General features: G+C 44.4%; 1 protein-coding gene across 14 annotated transcripts in view; it reads left to right on the top strand.

The window, feature by feature from the left end:
• LOC118391984 (receptor-type tyrosine-protein phosphatase delta-like) overlaps window positions 1-16,405 on the top strand; it is a 377,633-nt gene that overhangs the window by 215,224 nt on the left and 146,004 nt on the right. For all 14 annotated transcript variants that reach the window (XM_052459507.1, XM_052459505.1, XM_052459506.1 and 11 more), the window contains one exon: window positions 6,546-6,683. In XM_052459507.1, the coding sequence (XP_052315467.1) occupies window positions 6,596-6,683 (88 nt within the window). In that variant the 5' untranslated portion in view covers window positions 6,546-6,595. The remainder of the gene's footprint in view (window positions 1-6,545; window positions 6,684-16,405) is intronic.

Genomic DNA, 16,405 nt, shown 5'->3' with positions numbered 1-16,405 from the left:
TGGTAGGTCTAGTATTGATGAGAGAACTATTTGGACAAGGACATGGTAGGTCTAGTATTGATAAGATGCCTATTTGGACAAGGACATGGTTGGCCTAGTATTAATGAGAACTATTTGGACAAGGGCATGGTAGGTCTAGTATTGATGAGAACTATTTGGACAAGGACATGGTTGGCCTAGTATTGATGAGAACTATTTGGACAAGGACATGGTAGGTCTAGTATTGATAAGATGCCTATTTGGACAAGGACATGGTTGGCCTAGTATTGATGAGAACTATTTGGACAAGGGCATGTAGGTCTAGTATTGATGAGAACTATTTGGACAAGGACATGGTAGGTCTAGTATTGATAAGATGCCTATTTGGACAAGGACATGGTTGGCCTAGTATTGATGAGAACTATTTGGACAAGGGCATGGTAGGTCTAGTATTGATGAGAACTATTTGGACAAGGACATGGTTGGCCTAGTATTGATGAGAACTATTTGGACAAGGACATGGTAGGTCTAGTATTGATGATAATTATTTGGACAAGGACATGGTTGGCCTAGTATTGATAAGAACTATTTGGACAAGGACATGGTTGGCCTAGTATTGATGAGAACTATTTGGACAAGGACACGGTAGGTCTAATATTGATGAGATAACTTTTTGGATAAGGACATGATAGGTGGGCTGAATTCACATAGTATCACTATAGTAAACTGAAAATATATGAACTTGGCCTCTGTGCCATTGTTAGTTTTTCTTGCAGCTATAAAACACCAGCTTGTTAAAACTGTTGAATTCAGTTAAACTCGTCCTGCTAAGATCTAGTCACAGATAGCAACTTGACAGTAACAAAGCAACCCTTAAAAAGATATATGCACCTAATTATCATTGACCTTTGGTGATTAGGTAAACAAGCAAATCTCCCTTGAGGCTTCTCAAAGTTCAAAATCCTGAACAAAAGCGAGACTGCAGAGGTGAAATGGCTTTGGCATTTCCTATACCCACACCCGGGGACAAGATACTGTCACTTCCTTGTTCCAGCCACAGCAGGTGCTTTTAAACCCAATTGGCGCAAGAAATGTCATCAGAACCCGTCACTCATAACAACAAAGGGTGGGATGATAGAGAGAATGTTAGCTTGCTAGCTTGTAAGCCTTGACATAAACAGACACCGGCAATGTTCTAATAAACAGGGAGACAACAGAGGAACTCGGGTGGGACGAGCATCTCTGAAAACATCACATATGACAGTCAGAGACTTGTTTGTTCTGAGGTCGGGAGGAGGTTGGGGAAAAGTAAATAAGTTCCACAAATAAACTCCTTTAAGCTGCCGGTGTCAAAAGCTTTCATGTGGATGCTGCACTTGAGGGCATAGCTTAGCTTAGCTTGAGGAATGTTATTACACATGCCTACTGATCTGGTGGCGATGCGTGAGAAACGGTCCTGACGCTAGTCTTAAATCAAACCGCCCCTTTGTGAGAGAGAGAGAGATGTATGGAGGGAAGGAAAGAGAGAAAAGGATGGTGACAGGAGGTATGAGCGAGTGAGAGAGAGAGAAAAGAGAGAGAGAAGGGCAGAAGAATGATTGTGAAAGAGAGGGGGAGAGAGAATTGAAGCAGGTCATGGAAGAAGATGGAAAGAAGGAGGCTTTTTTGAGAGAGAGAGAGAGAGAGAGAGAGAGAGAGAGAGAGAGAGAGAGAGAGAGAGAGAGAGAGAGAGAGAGAGAGAGAGAGAGAGAGAGAGAGAGAGAGAGAGAGAGAGAGAGATGAGCGGAAAGAGGTAAGATAAAAGACTACTGCATGTGTCATGCGTAATAGGTGCAGCCAGCATCCCGAGCTCATGGGCTGCCACTCTGACTTAGCCCGCACCCTTTTTGACAGGGGGGGCGGACGGTTGCTAGGGGGACTTATGCCTCTGTTGAGCGTTCCAACGGGATACATTCTATAACTCCAATCATGTGACACATAGCAATAACCCTGAGGGAATCTTGAGTGGGTGTAAATGCCGCTTCATGCAAACTTCTTTGAACTCTATTAATGTAATATTTCTCCACTGTGGAACCATGGTTGAGACGGGTAGACGTGGAGGGTGAGGGATGGGTACACGATGCCCTATGCCGTCTGTAGAGATGCCATTTGACCTTGCGGTTGAAATCGGTGGGCGAGCGGTACAGCGGTTCTGTCTTAATTAAGCCGGATAGAGTCCTTGAGCTCTTGACTCTTACCTCTTGTGTGGCATCTGGAAGATACTGTTCAAAACAACTGAGATAAAGCCTTACGTTGTTGGAGTAAAACGTTTAAGGAACCTGCCATGTTTCATTTATGATTTTGGACTATGTAATGACTGTATTGTTTACCCCTGACCAAACGAGGGAAGGGAACAGTTCATGAAAGGCAAAAACGGTATTTGTCTTGCACCAATTCCTTGTGGCAGTTCTGTCTTTGCGTGTGTGGACACAATTAAGGAAGGGGTTGACTTAATAGTCGTGCCGGGTATTTTTGTGGGCATTTTTTGGGGAGAACGACAACAGTTTCCATGCAATCCATTTTATAAGATGGGCAAGGCATTGCATGTTATTCACAAACATAAAGAGCCCAATGGACTTATTTGAAGCAAAACTGAGGCAAGGCTCACGAAAGATGAGTTTGTTATGAAGGTTGGTTATGGGTATTGTTTTTTTTTTTTTATCCCAGACCAAACTTATTAAAAACAGTTGCATCCATAAGATTCTGATGTTAGCATTTGTTTCCCATCAATTTGTGTTATATTGTGGATATACTAGCAGGCTATGATAGCACGCTAACAAAGAATGTCCCATCACAGATGGTATTAGGTACTATAACAGCATGCCTTCAGGGTCATGACCACCCCAGCATGATGGTTACTTACATTGAAATAGATGACAAGGGATTCCTGTTAGCTTCTGTTTGACGATCAACACCCATCTCAAGACATTTGAACAACAATGAGAAAAAGTTTATTTAAATCAAACACTGTTTGGTAGTTCACACAGCAGTATCAAAAAGCTTGGAATCTAAATGGTTAGTCCTTCTTTGAAACATAGAACTCCCACATGCAATAGTAGAAGACACAAAACAGGCTATAGAGAATCCCTCTCTTCATTGTTTCCCTCCTCTATCAACCTCTCAGGGAGTGATAAGAATCAGTGGAGAACAAACGATAACTCACCAACCCTCTCTCTCTCTCTCTCTCTCTCTCTCTCTCTCTCTCTCTCTCTCTCTCTCTCTCTCTCTCTCTCTCTCTCTCTCTCTCTCTCTCTCTCTCTCTCTCTCTCTCTCTTTCTTTCTCTCCTCCGACACTGCCTGGCAATATCTTCCCCTTTTTCTAATTAACATTGTGCATGTTGTCGGCCTTTTGTTTAATAATGCATGATCCTATCACAACTCGGCACTTTGAATGGAAAACCACTGAATAGTAACAATAATACCGCTGAGAGGCTTGGAAAGAAAGGACAATATTTTTTCTCTTCCTTTTTTTCCCAGCAATAAATGTTCAAGGGAAGCATCAGCATCTCTGTATGTGTGAAATTGAACTGACACATGTAACACAGCGGCCATATTAGGGAACAAAAGCTTTTGTGTCGAAGGTCAGAGGTAATATCTGAGGTAGCAGTGTGCGTTGGGTAACGCCAGCGATGCTGCTGTAGTTGTTAGTTAGAGCTCAACCCTGTAGGAAACACAACCACACATGAACGTACCCACATACACACATGCATGCAGGTACTATCATACACACTGCCAACACGCTGCACCATTCTCGCTACAGACATGCTGTTCAGAGGGTGACTAAGTGCACCTTGCCTACCCTGCCTACTCCCTTTGACTGTATTCTGTGACAAGACCTTAATGCTGGAACAAAGGTCCACATATGATATCAGAGTAGCCATTGTCCAATTTTGTCAGCTACTTTGTTCACATTAGGGGTGCTTGTGTTCACATGGATGGCACAGCCTTCCTCTCCCATGGTTGGTGCTTACAAAACATGCAGATGGCTTTGTTTCTCTGTATCAGCATGTGGAGGGCGGTGGAGGGAGCAAGGGAGAGCTGCTGAGTACTGTGTATAGTGAGGACTCCTAATGTTATGTCATTGTGGAAGTTCACAGGACATTAATTAACTCAAAGGCTATCAACCCCGACTACGGAAGGATGGCTACTGCACATGCATGCAAGGCAGAAGTAAGAGAAGACGTCAGTGACCTTGAATAGAAGAGCTTTGTGTAATGCCGTTGCTTACTATGGATTAGACTTTCAGTGATAACCCTGTCCTTACACAGTGTAATGGAATGAAATACACTATAAATACTCTAGTCATGCGGAAAATCTGTTTATGTGTGCTCGTCTGTGTGTGTGTGTGTGTGTGTGTGTGTGTGTGTGTGTGTGTGTGTGTGTGTGTGTATGTGCACGTGAGCCATGTGTGTGTGTGTGTGTGTGTGTGTGTGTGTGTGTGTGTGTGTGTGTGTGTGTGTGTGTGTGTGTGTGTGTGTGTGTGTGTGTGTGTGTGTGTGTGTTGGTTGGTTGGTTGGTTGAGATTGCCTCAAATTGATTCAGTTTGCCACGCGTACCTCGGACCCCACCGGCCTCACAGCGCTCTGAGACAGGTAGTCCTGTCTATCTCCCCATGATACAAATCGAATGTGACAGGTGCACTATCTCCCTGTCTTTTCTGCCATTTACAGTCAAAGGAATAAAAGTTCTCCCGCAGGGGGAGAGAAAGGACGGGGAGATGGGTAGCAGGGAAATGAGGTACTTTGTCATCGTCTACCCCACTGATTGAGCTTTGGGTTTTCTAGATGTTTTATTTGTTTATAAATCATCAGATAAATAGCCGGGTGAACAAGCCCCAATGGTAAAGGGATTCTGTGATTCCTGTAATGCTTTTGTGTGGGTGAACAGTGCCATATCTAGGCCTGTGGTGTGGCTAATGTGCAAATGGTTCATGCTATCCGTCAATTAGCCTTCGGTGCTAACCCGCTAAATGTCAAACTGTAAAAGAGGTCAGAGGTCAAATGATGTGTCCATCTGACGACTCCCAGTTTCAGTTTACCTCCGACAAGTTAACCTAGTCAATTTGGGTGCATTCCAGGTAACCATTTTAGGCTCAGATCTACATCGATTATCAGGTCTTTACAATGCCTGGAAAAGTGTTTTACATCTCAGATACCACAACATATTGGTCACCAGGGATCAAGACCTGGCTTTAGCGAATGGATGATGTGGAATCGAGTGGGTTACTTGCTAATGCTATCATGCTTTGTCACATCGATTTTCCCCATCCACATAGTGGCTCTTGATAAAGGAAGGGGTGGCAAACATGAGCTGAGCCTAGCCTACACGTTTTGAAAAAAGTGTTCCAAAAGTGTTATTCAGCTGTCCCCATAGGATAACACTTTTTTGTTCCAGGTAGAACTCTTTTGGTAGAACTCCAGGTAGAACTCCTAATAGGAGAACCCTTTAAAGAACCCATTTTGGTTCCAGGTAAAAACCCTTTTGGTGCCAGGTGGAACTCTTTCGGGTTCCATGTAAAACCCTTACCACAAAAGGTTCTACATGGAACCCAAAAGAGTTTCACCTGGCACCAAAAGGGTTTTTACCTGGAACCAAAATGGGTTCTCCTATGGCGACAGCTCTAGAATCATTTTAGATTCCTGATAGCACCTTTTTTTCTAAGAGTGTACTCTGTCATAGATTGTATGTGTACTCCAAGCAGCTCTTGATAAAGGAGGCGTTGCTAGCATGTGCTAATGCTACTGTAGCTTACTCCATCAAAATGTATAGATGCGTTGCCCTCTTTTTTTTGTTGGTCCTAATCTATTTGGAGACACTTGAAGCTATTAAAGCTTTGGCTAAGTGGTGTAAGACAGGCCATAAATATGAGCTGAATGGTTTTAAGGGTACTAAGAGCAATAGTGGCAATTTATCACTCCATAGTCAGTGGATCGCACTTGTCTGGAGAGAAATCCACCAATCTATTACTGGCTTCTCTTAACCGTCTCACCATAAACTCACTAAAGAACGAGAGCAGAGGTTAGGTGCTGTGTCTCGTGTGGCTCAGTTGGTTGAGCATGAGAAAAAGTGTGATGAATTCGTTCCTAACACTACTGTAAGTTGCTCTGCTAAATGTGTCTGCTAAATTACCCAAATGTCCGTGAGTTGAATGGCTAACTGTATGGTTCTCTGGGGACAGTTTGAGTTAGTCACCCATAGCAGGCTAAACAGGTTAGCATTCTGCTGCTAGCATGTTGAATGTATGTGAATAGTTCAGAAATGTTCTTATTACACACAGTATATTTGATTAGAGCATGTGTCTCCTTCCATCCGTGTACGTGCGTGTGTGTGTATGTGCGAGCACTAATGTATGTTGTGAAGTGCCAGAATATAGCCTGCGAGCATATTACCCTCTCTCCTCTTTAGCTGTCAAAACCTACTGAGTCTGTGTGGGTATGTCACAAATCTGCACTAGATAGATAAAGTACATGAAGCCAAACCGCTTTATTTCATCTCTCTCTCTCTCTCTTTCTCCCCTCCCCCCACAGGCTGTGAATATCCTGCATCTGAGAAATCAGACCACTGAGGCTGCCAAAGCATGCTGGTGCCAAGCTGTCCCATGATGCACATAGCCAGACCCGTGCTGCTCGTCCTGGGTCTTCTCCTCCTCCTCGCCAACGCCGAAAGTAAGTGTCACTTCTTCTCTTGTCCACTCTTTGTCCTCTGTTTGCGCCCTTGTAGGGAAGAAAGATGTCTCTTATAAGTGGTCGTATGATATCTAAGTGTCAAGTGTTATTACACACACCAACTCACACACACTTCCATGCATTCTCCCTCTATCTCCCTCTCTCTACGATGAGTACAAGGCCATATCCATGCCCCTACATTCTAATCCAATATGGGGATAACTATCGATATCTGGGACCCAAAGAACAACCGTCGATATACAGTGCCTTCAGAAAGTATTCACACCCGTTGACTTTTTCCACATTTTCTTGTGTTACAACCTGACTCTAAAATTGATCAAATTTAGATTGTTGGTAATTGGCCTACACACGATATCTCAAAATGTCAAAATGGAATTATGTTTTTCAAAATTTGTACAAGACCTGAAAATGGTTGTCTAACGATAATCAACAAGCAATTTGACAGAGCTTGAAGAATATTGAAAAGAATAATGGCAAACGTTGCACAAGTTTGTTCTTAAAAGTTCTTAGAGACTTACCCAGAAAGACTCACAGCCGCAATCGCTTCCAAAGGCGCTTCTACAAGTATTGACTCAGGGGTATGAATACTTATTTAAGTGCAATTTTTCCTGTATTTCTTTTTCAATAAATGTACAAAAATAGCTAAAAACACGTTTTTCACTTTGTTATTATGGGGTATTGTGTGTAGATGGGTGAGATGATTATTTATTGAATCTATTTTGAATTCAGGCTGTAACACAACAAAATGTGGAATTAGTCAAGGGGTAGGAATACTTTCTGAAGGCACTGTAAACATGACATTTCCACCACGAAAATACGTTGAATTGGAATTACATGATGTTAGGAGTTCAAATCTGAGCATTGAGGTGTGACAGCAGTGTGACAGTAGTTTCAGACTCCATTGAGGTGTGACAGCAGTGTGACAGTAGTTTCAGACTCCATTGAGGTGTGACAGCAGTGTGACAGTAGTTTCAGACTCCGTTGAGTTTCTCTCACTCCATTTTCCCTGGTTAACACTACTTCCCATGAATCACTAAGTTCCAGGAAGCAGGTGCATGTGAATCAAAGTTTTATCACACCCGTCACACCGCGGGAATCTCACTCGTCAGCTCGAATATCTTTGGAAGACGGAGCGTTCACCCAAGGTCAGAGACGAGGGAACAGCAAAAGTTAAATTGATGGGCGAGACTTGAAACTTTGTGGTTGAGAAACGTTCCCTGCAATCTGTCCCATGCTCCGTACTCCCTCTCATGGCATGTCACTGTGGGAGAAAGATGAATGGAAAAGTTTCACTTCAGGTGAGAACTTTGTGTCTCAAGGATTCTGGTTTTTATTGACTTTGCCATCATAATCATAGCAGCTTTTGATGTGCTTTCTACTGATCACAACTATCAATCTTTTGGAAATAGAATAGACCATGCAACAAGGCATGAACTCCAAATGGTGGATGTTGCCATGTACACATAGTTGAGGTGACAAATGTGTCATACAAAATCAAATAAAGTAAAGGAAAGCCAACTACCAGACATCCAATCTTGAGTCACCAGTGGACATTCCAGGGGTGAATTTGAGCACAGATGTTACCGATGAGACAACCACAAGTGCACTTGGCCATCCAACCCCCTTAACTCTACCCCCCACCTTCCCTTCTCTCCCTGTTACGGTCTGCGTGATAACAGCTGCTCTTATAGCCCTTTGGACAGCTGTGCTGGTTCATCACTTCCAAGCCAAAACAAATTTACCGCGAGGGGAGGCGACAGCTGTCTAGCAATGACTGAGTAACGCAGGAGACAGGGGGTTGGGGATCGGGGATTGTATGACAGGCCAGTGTTGCCAGCTGAGGTGTGAGTGCACAGAGAGCCAAGTAGAGCCAAACCATCTTGAAGTAGTACATATTTTCTAAGGGATCCAGCTCTATTATTCTCTCAGCTTTATCCAGCTTTAATACTCAGCTTAAGTATGTATTTTATTCTTTGTTGTGTTGCGGATATTCCTTCTCCCTCTATCCTTTCCTCCCACGTCCCTTCTTTCTGTCCCTTTTTGTGCCTGTGCGTTAGCCCCAGACAAGCGACTGTGTCCCTGTATTTTCCCTCTCTAGTGTGCCACTGCATCTGCATAAACACTTCAGCTGCTCAGCTCAGCTCCAGGGTTCTCCCCAATACTGCTCTAGCCGTGAGAGGAAAGGCCAAAATAACAACGGAATAACCCCACCACCCACCGCCTCACTTTAACCCTCTAAAACCCCCTAGAGAAAGAAGGGAAGCTGCATGCCTCCGTCAGTGCAGTGCGTTAGCCCAACTGGGGTGTGTTAGCCCCGCATGCTAAGGGATATGGCGGAGGATATGAGACACGCGAGAAGGCGAAAATGGCTGACTCTGCCTGCTCAACAGATGGCACCATCCTTGGAGCCAGTCCTGTGTGTCCATGCCCGGCTGACTGCACTAACCTCTCCCGCAAAGGCTGGGAAAAAAAGAGTAACAAATGTCCCCGGACAGGACACGCACACACGTAGGAAGGGTTTTGGCGCTAACGATGTTAACACGGGCGAATGCAATATGGCAATGCATTGTTTGGTTAATATGTGGATACTAAGCATGGATAGAAAGGGCCCTTTGTTGGCATAGGACTGTGATTATGTTTGTGGTTTTTCTGTTGTTTTACCTCCAGAACCTCTCTCTCTCTCTCTCTCTCTCTCTCTCTCTCTCTCTCTCTCTCTCTCTCTCTCTCTCTCTCTCTCTCTCTCTCTCTCTCTCTCTCTCTCCTGCATGGTTAATTTGTGTGGCAAATTGGGTTCAGGACTATTGAAGGAGGGTATACCAGGGCAATAATAATTGTCCCTGGTGAGCCTGCAAGAGAGAGAAAGTGAGAAGCAGTGGTGGCGGCAAGCAATTATTCTGTGCCTGGTTAAACAATGTCTAGTAGGATGAAGATTAGACATGGTTTGTGTCCGAAATGGCACCTTATTTTGGCCATGGCCCATAAGGCAAGAAGTACATAATGTAGTGAACGGTGTCCTATTTGGGACAGAGCTACTGGTTTGAGGAGACTAAACAGCTCAGCAATTCATTAGCGACATTAAATGCAAAGAGCTACCAAACAGTACCGAACAGCACCGGACAAAACACAGTAAGTCCTAGAGGTTGATAGAGGTCTCTAATGGTTTTGCCTTCATGCTTGTTTGTTTGCCCTCTGCCATTTTTCCCATTGTGCTCTTAAACTCGCTGGCGTTGACCATCCATTGATCATTATTGATCATTGATACATGCTGCTTTAAATACCTCTTAAACCCATCCCTCTAAGGGGCCCTGGTCAAAGGTTGTGGACAACACTATATAGGAAATAGGGAGCCAATTGGGAGGCAACTTAAGTCACCCTGGGGCCTAATGCTGGTTGAATTGATTATCTCTACTGATGGCGTGTCGTATCCCAGTGGAGTGAATGCTCCTCTTTTAACGCCTCAAATAACTATCGACAGGCTCCCCCGGATCTCTGTAAACACTCTGTTTATGTGCCCAAACTTCTCTGTCTCTCTTGCTCTCCTTCACACACACAGGCTTGCGACCCAAATAGCACCACATTCCCTTTATAGTGCACCTATGCAGACACTCGAGAGAGAGAGAGAGAGAGAGAGAGAGAGAGAGAGAGAGAGAGAGAGAGAGAGAGAGAGAGAGAGAGAGAGAGAGAGAGAGAGAGAGAGAGAGAGAGAGAGAGAGAGAGAGAGAGAGAGAGAGAGAGAGAGAGAGAGAGAGGATTTCAGGAGGCAGACTAGCGTGTCTTCATGCAGCGGTTCTGAGGGCTCAACTCGAATCAGGGGGCAGGCTAGCGGGTTTCCATGCAGAGGTCAAATTGTGCACGGCTCTGCAGCGAACATAATGTGCAATATAATTACTCAGTACACTGTGAGGAACAGGCTTTCCCATAGTGTCATTATTTGATGTGAAAGAGGCAGTCATCTCAGGCGTTATCAAAGGGCTCAAGCTCGACCACGTCTTTGTGTCATTCAGATGGCTGTCAGTGTCAGTGTGTGAATAGATTCTAGAATATTGGATGGAATAATATGATACATATTTTCGTGGAATGTTTATGTCAATGGTCATTACCTCGATGCACTCTGGGATATGTATTCATCCATAGAGCCACACATTTACAGGACTACTGGCAGGCACGTACACACACATAGGAATGCACACACACACACACACACACAGGAACACACACACACAGAGGCTCATGTGAGCACACTGAGTAGCACCTCCTAGCCAGACTAAGGGCTAATGATAATGCATTCCCCTGATGCCAGGTAGTTGTTCATGGTGTGTTTTATGCATGCCTCACCTAATATGAATTATTGTGAAATAGGGTTGTATTTGCATATGAGCTTTCAGGTTGTGCTGAAATTAGCATTTTTACAACAGTTCAAATTAAATCCCACTGCTTAATTTGCCAGCATGGTAATTTGATTTAAATTGCGTCCATTCCACCCCCTACTAAACTCATAGTCATACCCTCATGTTGTCATTGTACTTCTGCATGCAACACACACACACACAGACACATGGGCACACGCACGCACGCACGCACACACACACACACACACACACACACACACACACACACACACACACACACACACACACACACACACACACACACACACACACACACACACACACACACACACACACACACACACACACACACACACACACACACACACACACACACACACACACACACACACACACACACACACACACACACACACACGTATTACACAATAACATATTTCCCCAGTATTACATTAAATAAGGGAGAATGAAACTACTGACATTGTAATTATTACAAAAAACGATCAGCGCCCAAAAATATACCAAATATCACAACTTTTCAGGAGCCTGTAAAATGGCTGCTTTTGCCTCCAGCACCATTTGATAAAATAGTAGTGTGGTACGTCCGGTACATCACTGTGCGTGTCAGAGGAAGGCCCTAAAAATGGACTCCAGCCAAGTCATTCTTTTTGCTACCGCATGGCAAAAGGGACCAGAGCAGAAAGTCTGGGACAGAACGACTCCTGAACAGCTTCTACCCCAAGCCATAAGACTGCTGAACAGCTTCTACCCCAAGCCATAAGACTGCTGAACAGCTTCTACCCCCAAGCCATAAGACTGCTGAACAGCTTCTACCCCAAGCCATAAGACTGCTGAACAGCTTCTACCCCCAAGCCATAAGACTGCTGAACAGCTTCTACCCCAAGCCATAAGACTGCTGAACAGCTTCTACCCCAAGCCATAAGACTGCTGAACAGCTTACCCCCAAGCCATAAGACTGCTGAACAGCTTCTACCCCCAAGCCATAAGACTGCTGAACAGCTTCTACCCCAAGCCATAAGACTGCTGAACAGCTTCTACCCCAAGCCATAAGACTGCTGAACAGCTTCTACCCCAAGCCATAAGACTGCTGAACAGCTTCTACCCCAAGCCATAAGACTGCTGAACAGCTTCTACCCCAAGCCATAAGACTGCTGAACAGCTTCTACCCCAAGCCATAAGACTGCTGAACAGCTTCTACCCCAAGCCATAAGACTGCTGAACAGCTTCTACCCCAAGCCATAAGACTGCTGAACAGCTTCTACCCCAAGCCACAAGACTGCTGAACAGCTTCTACCCCCAAGCCATAAGACTGCTGAACAGCTTCTACCCCAAGCCATAAGACTGCTGAACAGCTTCTACCCCCAAGCCATAAGACTGCTGAACAGCTTCTACCCCAAGCCATAAGACTGCTGAACAGCTTCTACCCCCAAGCCATAAGACTGCTGAACAGCTTACCCCCAAGCCATAAGACTGCTGAACAGCTTCTACCCCCAAGCCATAAGACTGCTGAACAGCTTCTACCCCAAGCCATAAGACTGCTGAACAGCTTCTACCCCAAGCCATAAGACTGCTGAACAGCTTCTACCCCAAGCCATAAGACTGCTGAACAGCTTCTACCCCAAGCCATAAGACTGCTGAACAGCTTCTACCCCCAAGCCATAAGACTGCTGAACAGCTTCTACCCCCAAGCCATAAGACTGCTGAACAGCTTCTACCCCCAAGCCATAAGACTGCTGAACAGCTTCTACCCCAAGCCATAAGACTGCTGAACAGCTTCTACCCCAAGCCATAAGACTGCTGAACAGCTTCTACCCCAAGCCATAAGACTGCTGAACAGGTAATCAAATGGCTAACCGGGCGATTTTAATTGACACCCTTTTTTTTTGCACTGGCTCTATGCACACTCACTGGACTCTACCCTCACACTCACACATACCTCACTGATACTCCAACACACACACAGACACACTTTCACACTCTTCACATACGCTGGTGCTACTCTGTTTATTATCTATCCTGACTGCCTAGTCACTTTTACCCCTACCTAGTGTACATATACATATTACCTCAATTACCTCAGCTACCTTGTACCCCCCCGCACATTGACTTGGTACCGGTACTCCTTGTATATAGCCTCGTTATTGTTATTTAATTGTGTTACTATTACATTTGTATACATTTTTTGCTAATCTTTTCTTACTTTTTAACTCTGCATTGTTGCGACAGGGCTCACGAGTAAGAATTCCACTGTAAAGTTGTATTCAACCTGTTGAATTCAGTGCATGTGACAAATACAATTATATTTGATTTGATTTAAACCCTCCTCATCAACGGTGTCTAATTACAAACCTGTGGTTTAGTCGCACGCAATCTGATCACAAGACCGTGGAAACGTAATTAAACACAATGTTATCGTGGCCATCCGAGATGATTTGTGCTACCGGGGCTTTTGCTATGCTAGATGAATAATCAGTAGTAATCATTTTCTCTGGTAGAAATACGGTACTCTACAAACTGTCTGTGCTTCTCGTTCTTATCGTCACTTTGTAATTACCATGTAATTACTCCATAAGACACTGTGGGCACTCACCATTTATGCTGGGAATGCTTGTTTGTCTAGTAGGGCTGTGAAGATACCAGCATAGCAATATATTTTTCATGGTAGAAAATGTAACACAAAGCACACTAAACCCTTTGGTCCTTTAAAAACCTGCTGCATGTAAAATATGTGTGCTATAGATTGGAAAATAAATAAATGTGACTCTGGATGACAACATAATGTTGTTCGTTTCCAACATTAGTCTGTTTTCCTAAAGAAGTTAACCTACTTCATGTTTTGTTTCCTTGCCACGGTACTAACGACTATCGCAGGGCCAGTACTATGGCAGTACTGGCCCTATTATCTAGTAGAAAGCCTCTGCTAGTCCATTATTTTACACTATTAGCCTGGCTATGGATTGCTGTAATTTGGCCATCCACAGTACCACACAAAGTTCGGACCAATTTCCAAAGTTCTTCGGCATATTTGTCCACCGAAGAAAGACTACAAATCTATTTTTCCCCCGTTTACAATACCCACCTAATTCAAACCAAAATGGAACGGAATTCCCACAGATTTTTACCTCAGGTTTGGCATATTTGTCCACCAAAGAAGGAATATAAAGCCTGATTTAAGCTGGATGCTCCCATTAAGAGAACACAAACGGCCAGGTTTCACACAGTCTAGCATGGCTTTGATGCCGGGATCAGCCGGTGAGCCGAACACATTGCCAGCTGTTTTGCGTATCCCCGGCTTACGCTTGGCACAACGTTTAGCATGCTGGCATATGCTAAAGCGGATCACTCCTTTATATACCAATGCACCCTGTAACAATGCGTGACATCACTAGAGTGACTGTGCAATTAATAGATTGGGCCTTTGGGATGCTTGGATTTGGTCATTGTCTTGAATGGATGTGCTTTACCGTCACATAATCACTCCTCTTACAGAGTAAAGGGTAGTGTTTTGGTGGGTACGTCAAAATGGATGATCAATGTTAGAACATTAGTACGTAAGATGTTACAGATGAGAAAAGGTTGAACAATCCACGTTTGTCTTTTTGATGCCTGTGAGTGTGAAAATTGCCTCGTTGTCTGGGACAGATCTAAATGAACTAAACTAAGCTGTCGACCCCTAAGAACTTGAGGATGGGAGAGCTATATCAGAACCTCTTAGCCTAGCTTATACCAGAAGGATATGTGCAGCCATGAACTTTCAAGAAGTAAGACCATGATTTGTTATGGAATGCACAAGATATTTATGGGACAAATCATGCAGGTGTTCAGTCCTGGCCAGGGACCTTTGCTGACATTCACTTGCTTTCCCCTCCTGGTCAGTGTGAGCTATGTTGTGAGGTTCACTGAGGCCAGCCCCCTGAGGTACAGTAGGGGTCCAGTGGCAGCAAACTCCCACAGTGGTCATTTGATAGGGGTTAGGGATAGGGCTTGTTAGGGGTTGGATGTGGAGGGGTGTTCTGGACTCGACTTTTCCCTTTTTGGGATATGAAGTCTAACTCTTGTATTATCTAGTGGTTTTGTACTGATCTATATGCTCTACTTATATGGCACAAGCAAAATCATCAACATATCCCATATCACCATTCAAGACAAGGCATTGGAATGTCGGTTGAAATGTTAGGAATCCCAACCCTTCACTAGGAGCTGCAGCAGTGGAGGAGCTGCAAAAGCCCTTGTCGGTTTGGTTGTAGAGGGATCACATTCAATCCATTAACGGCTTAATAACCTATGCTGGGCTAATTAGTCCGATGCGTGACAACAACCTCACCACCAATTAACAGACCCCGGATCAGGGGGGTTTAGCGGATATCCTCCTGAGCCGAACGTGTCTCCGGAACGCGCTCGTGGAGATCGTTTTTAGCAACCTTATTAACTAAATATAATAATAACTGTGTCAACCGAGTTCTGCATATCAGATGCAGGCACCTTGGCTAAGGTTATGGGTGCAGCTTTCTGTTATGTGTGGAGAAAATCAGAGGAAACGTAGGAACATAGAGAGAGACTGGGAGAGTTGGGAAGAGCAAGGCAACACCTGATTGTATCAGGGCCCAATGCCTCCCCTTAAAATGTCAAAGGCCCCTCTGCCTATGGCTGGATATATGGCCGTGTCTGAGGGAGGCCCCTTACCGTGGCTGAAGCTCATAAAAGCCCTAACATTCTTGAAGCTGTGTGTGGAGGGGAAGGGAATGTGTGTCTGTGCCTGTGTTTCTGCATACATCTGTGAGTGTGTGCTTGGGTGTGTTCACATGAGTATATGTTTGTATGTACTTCAGTGTGTGTGTCCATTTACGATAGATAGTACCTTCACACTTTTCATTCTCTCTCCATACCACTGTGTCGAGGGGGTGGTTGACAACTGGCCTGGGGCCTGTTCTTTCGTCTCAGTCTAGGGGTCCACAGGGGTGTGGAGAGGCATATTTCACTGATGCCAGTACAGCGCATTAACATGTCAGCAGGGAGTACCTAGGGGCTGCAGAGGGGTTAATGGTGTAAAGCTTTCTTCTCATTGAAGTGGCCAAGGTCACGTCTATAACTTTTGTCTTATTTCACTCCATCTCCGAAATGGAGCCACCACCACCCCTGGTCTCTCCTTCTCTAAATGGGTTAGCATAGGTGACAGTGAGTGTCCTCGCTCACACATTCTCTCTTCCCATGTCAACTCTTTTTCCACCTTTCTCTTTATCTCGCTCTCTAAACTTTATTTATCTCTGTCCCTCTTTATTTTTCTCTTTCTTTCCCATTACCTCACTCACTCACTCACTCACTCACTCACTC

Source organism: Oncorhynchus keta, chromosome 13 (genome assembly GCF_023373465.1).
Source record: "Oncorhynchus keta strain PuntledgeMale-10-30-2019 chromosome 13, Oket_V2, whole genome shotgun sequence".
Lineage (NCBI taxonomy): Eukaryota > Metazoa > Chordata > Actinopteri > Salmoniformes > Salmonidae > Oncorhynchus > Oncorhynchus keta.
The sequence above is the reverse complement of the archived record's forward strand: the minus strand, read 5'-3'. Positions and strand labels throughout refer to the sequence as shown.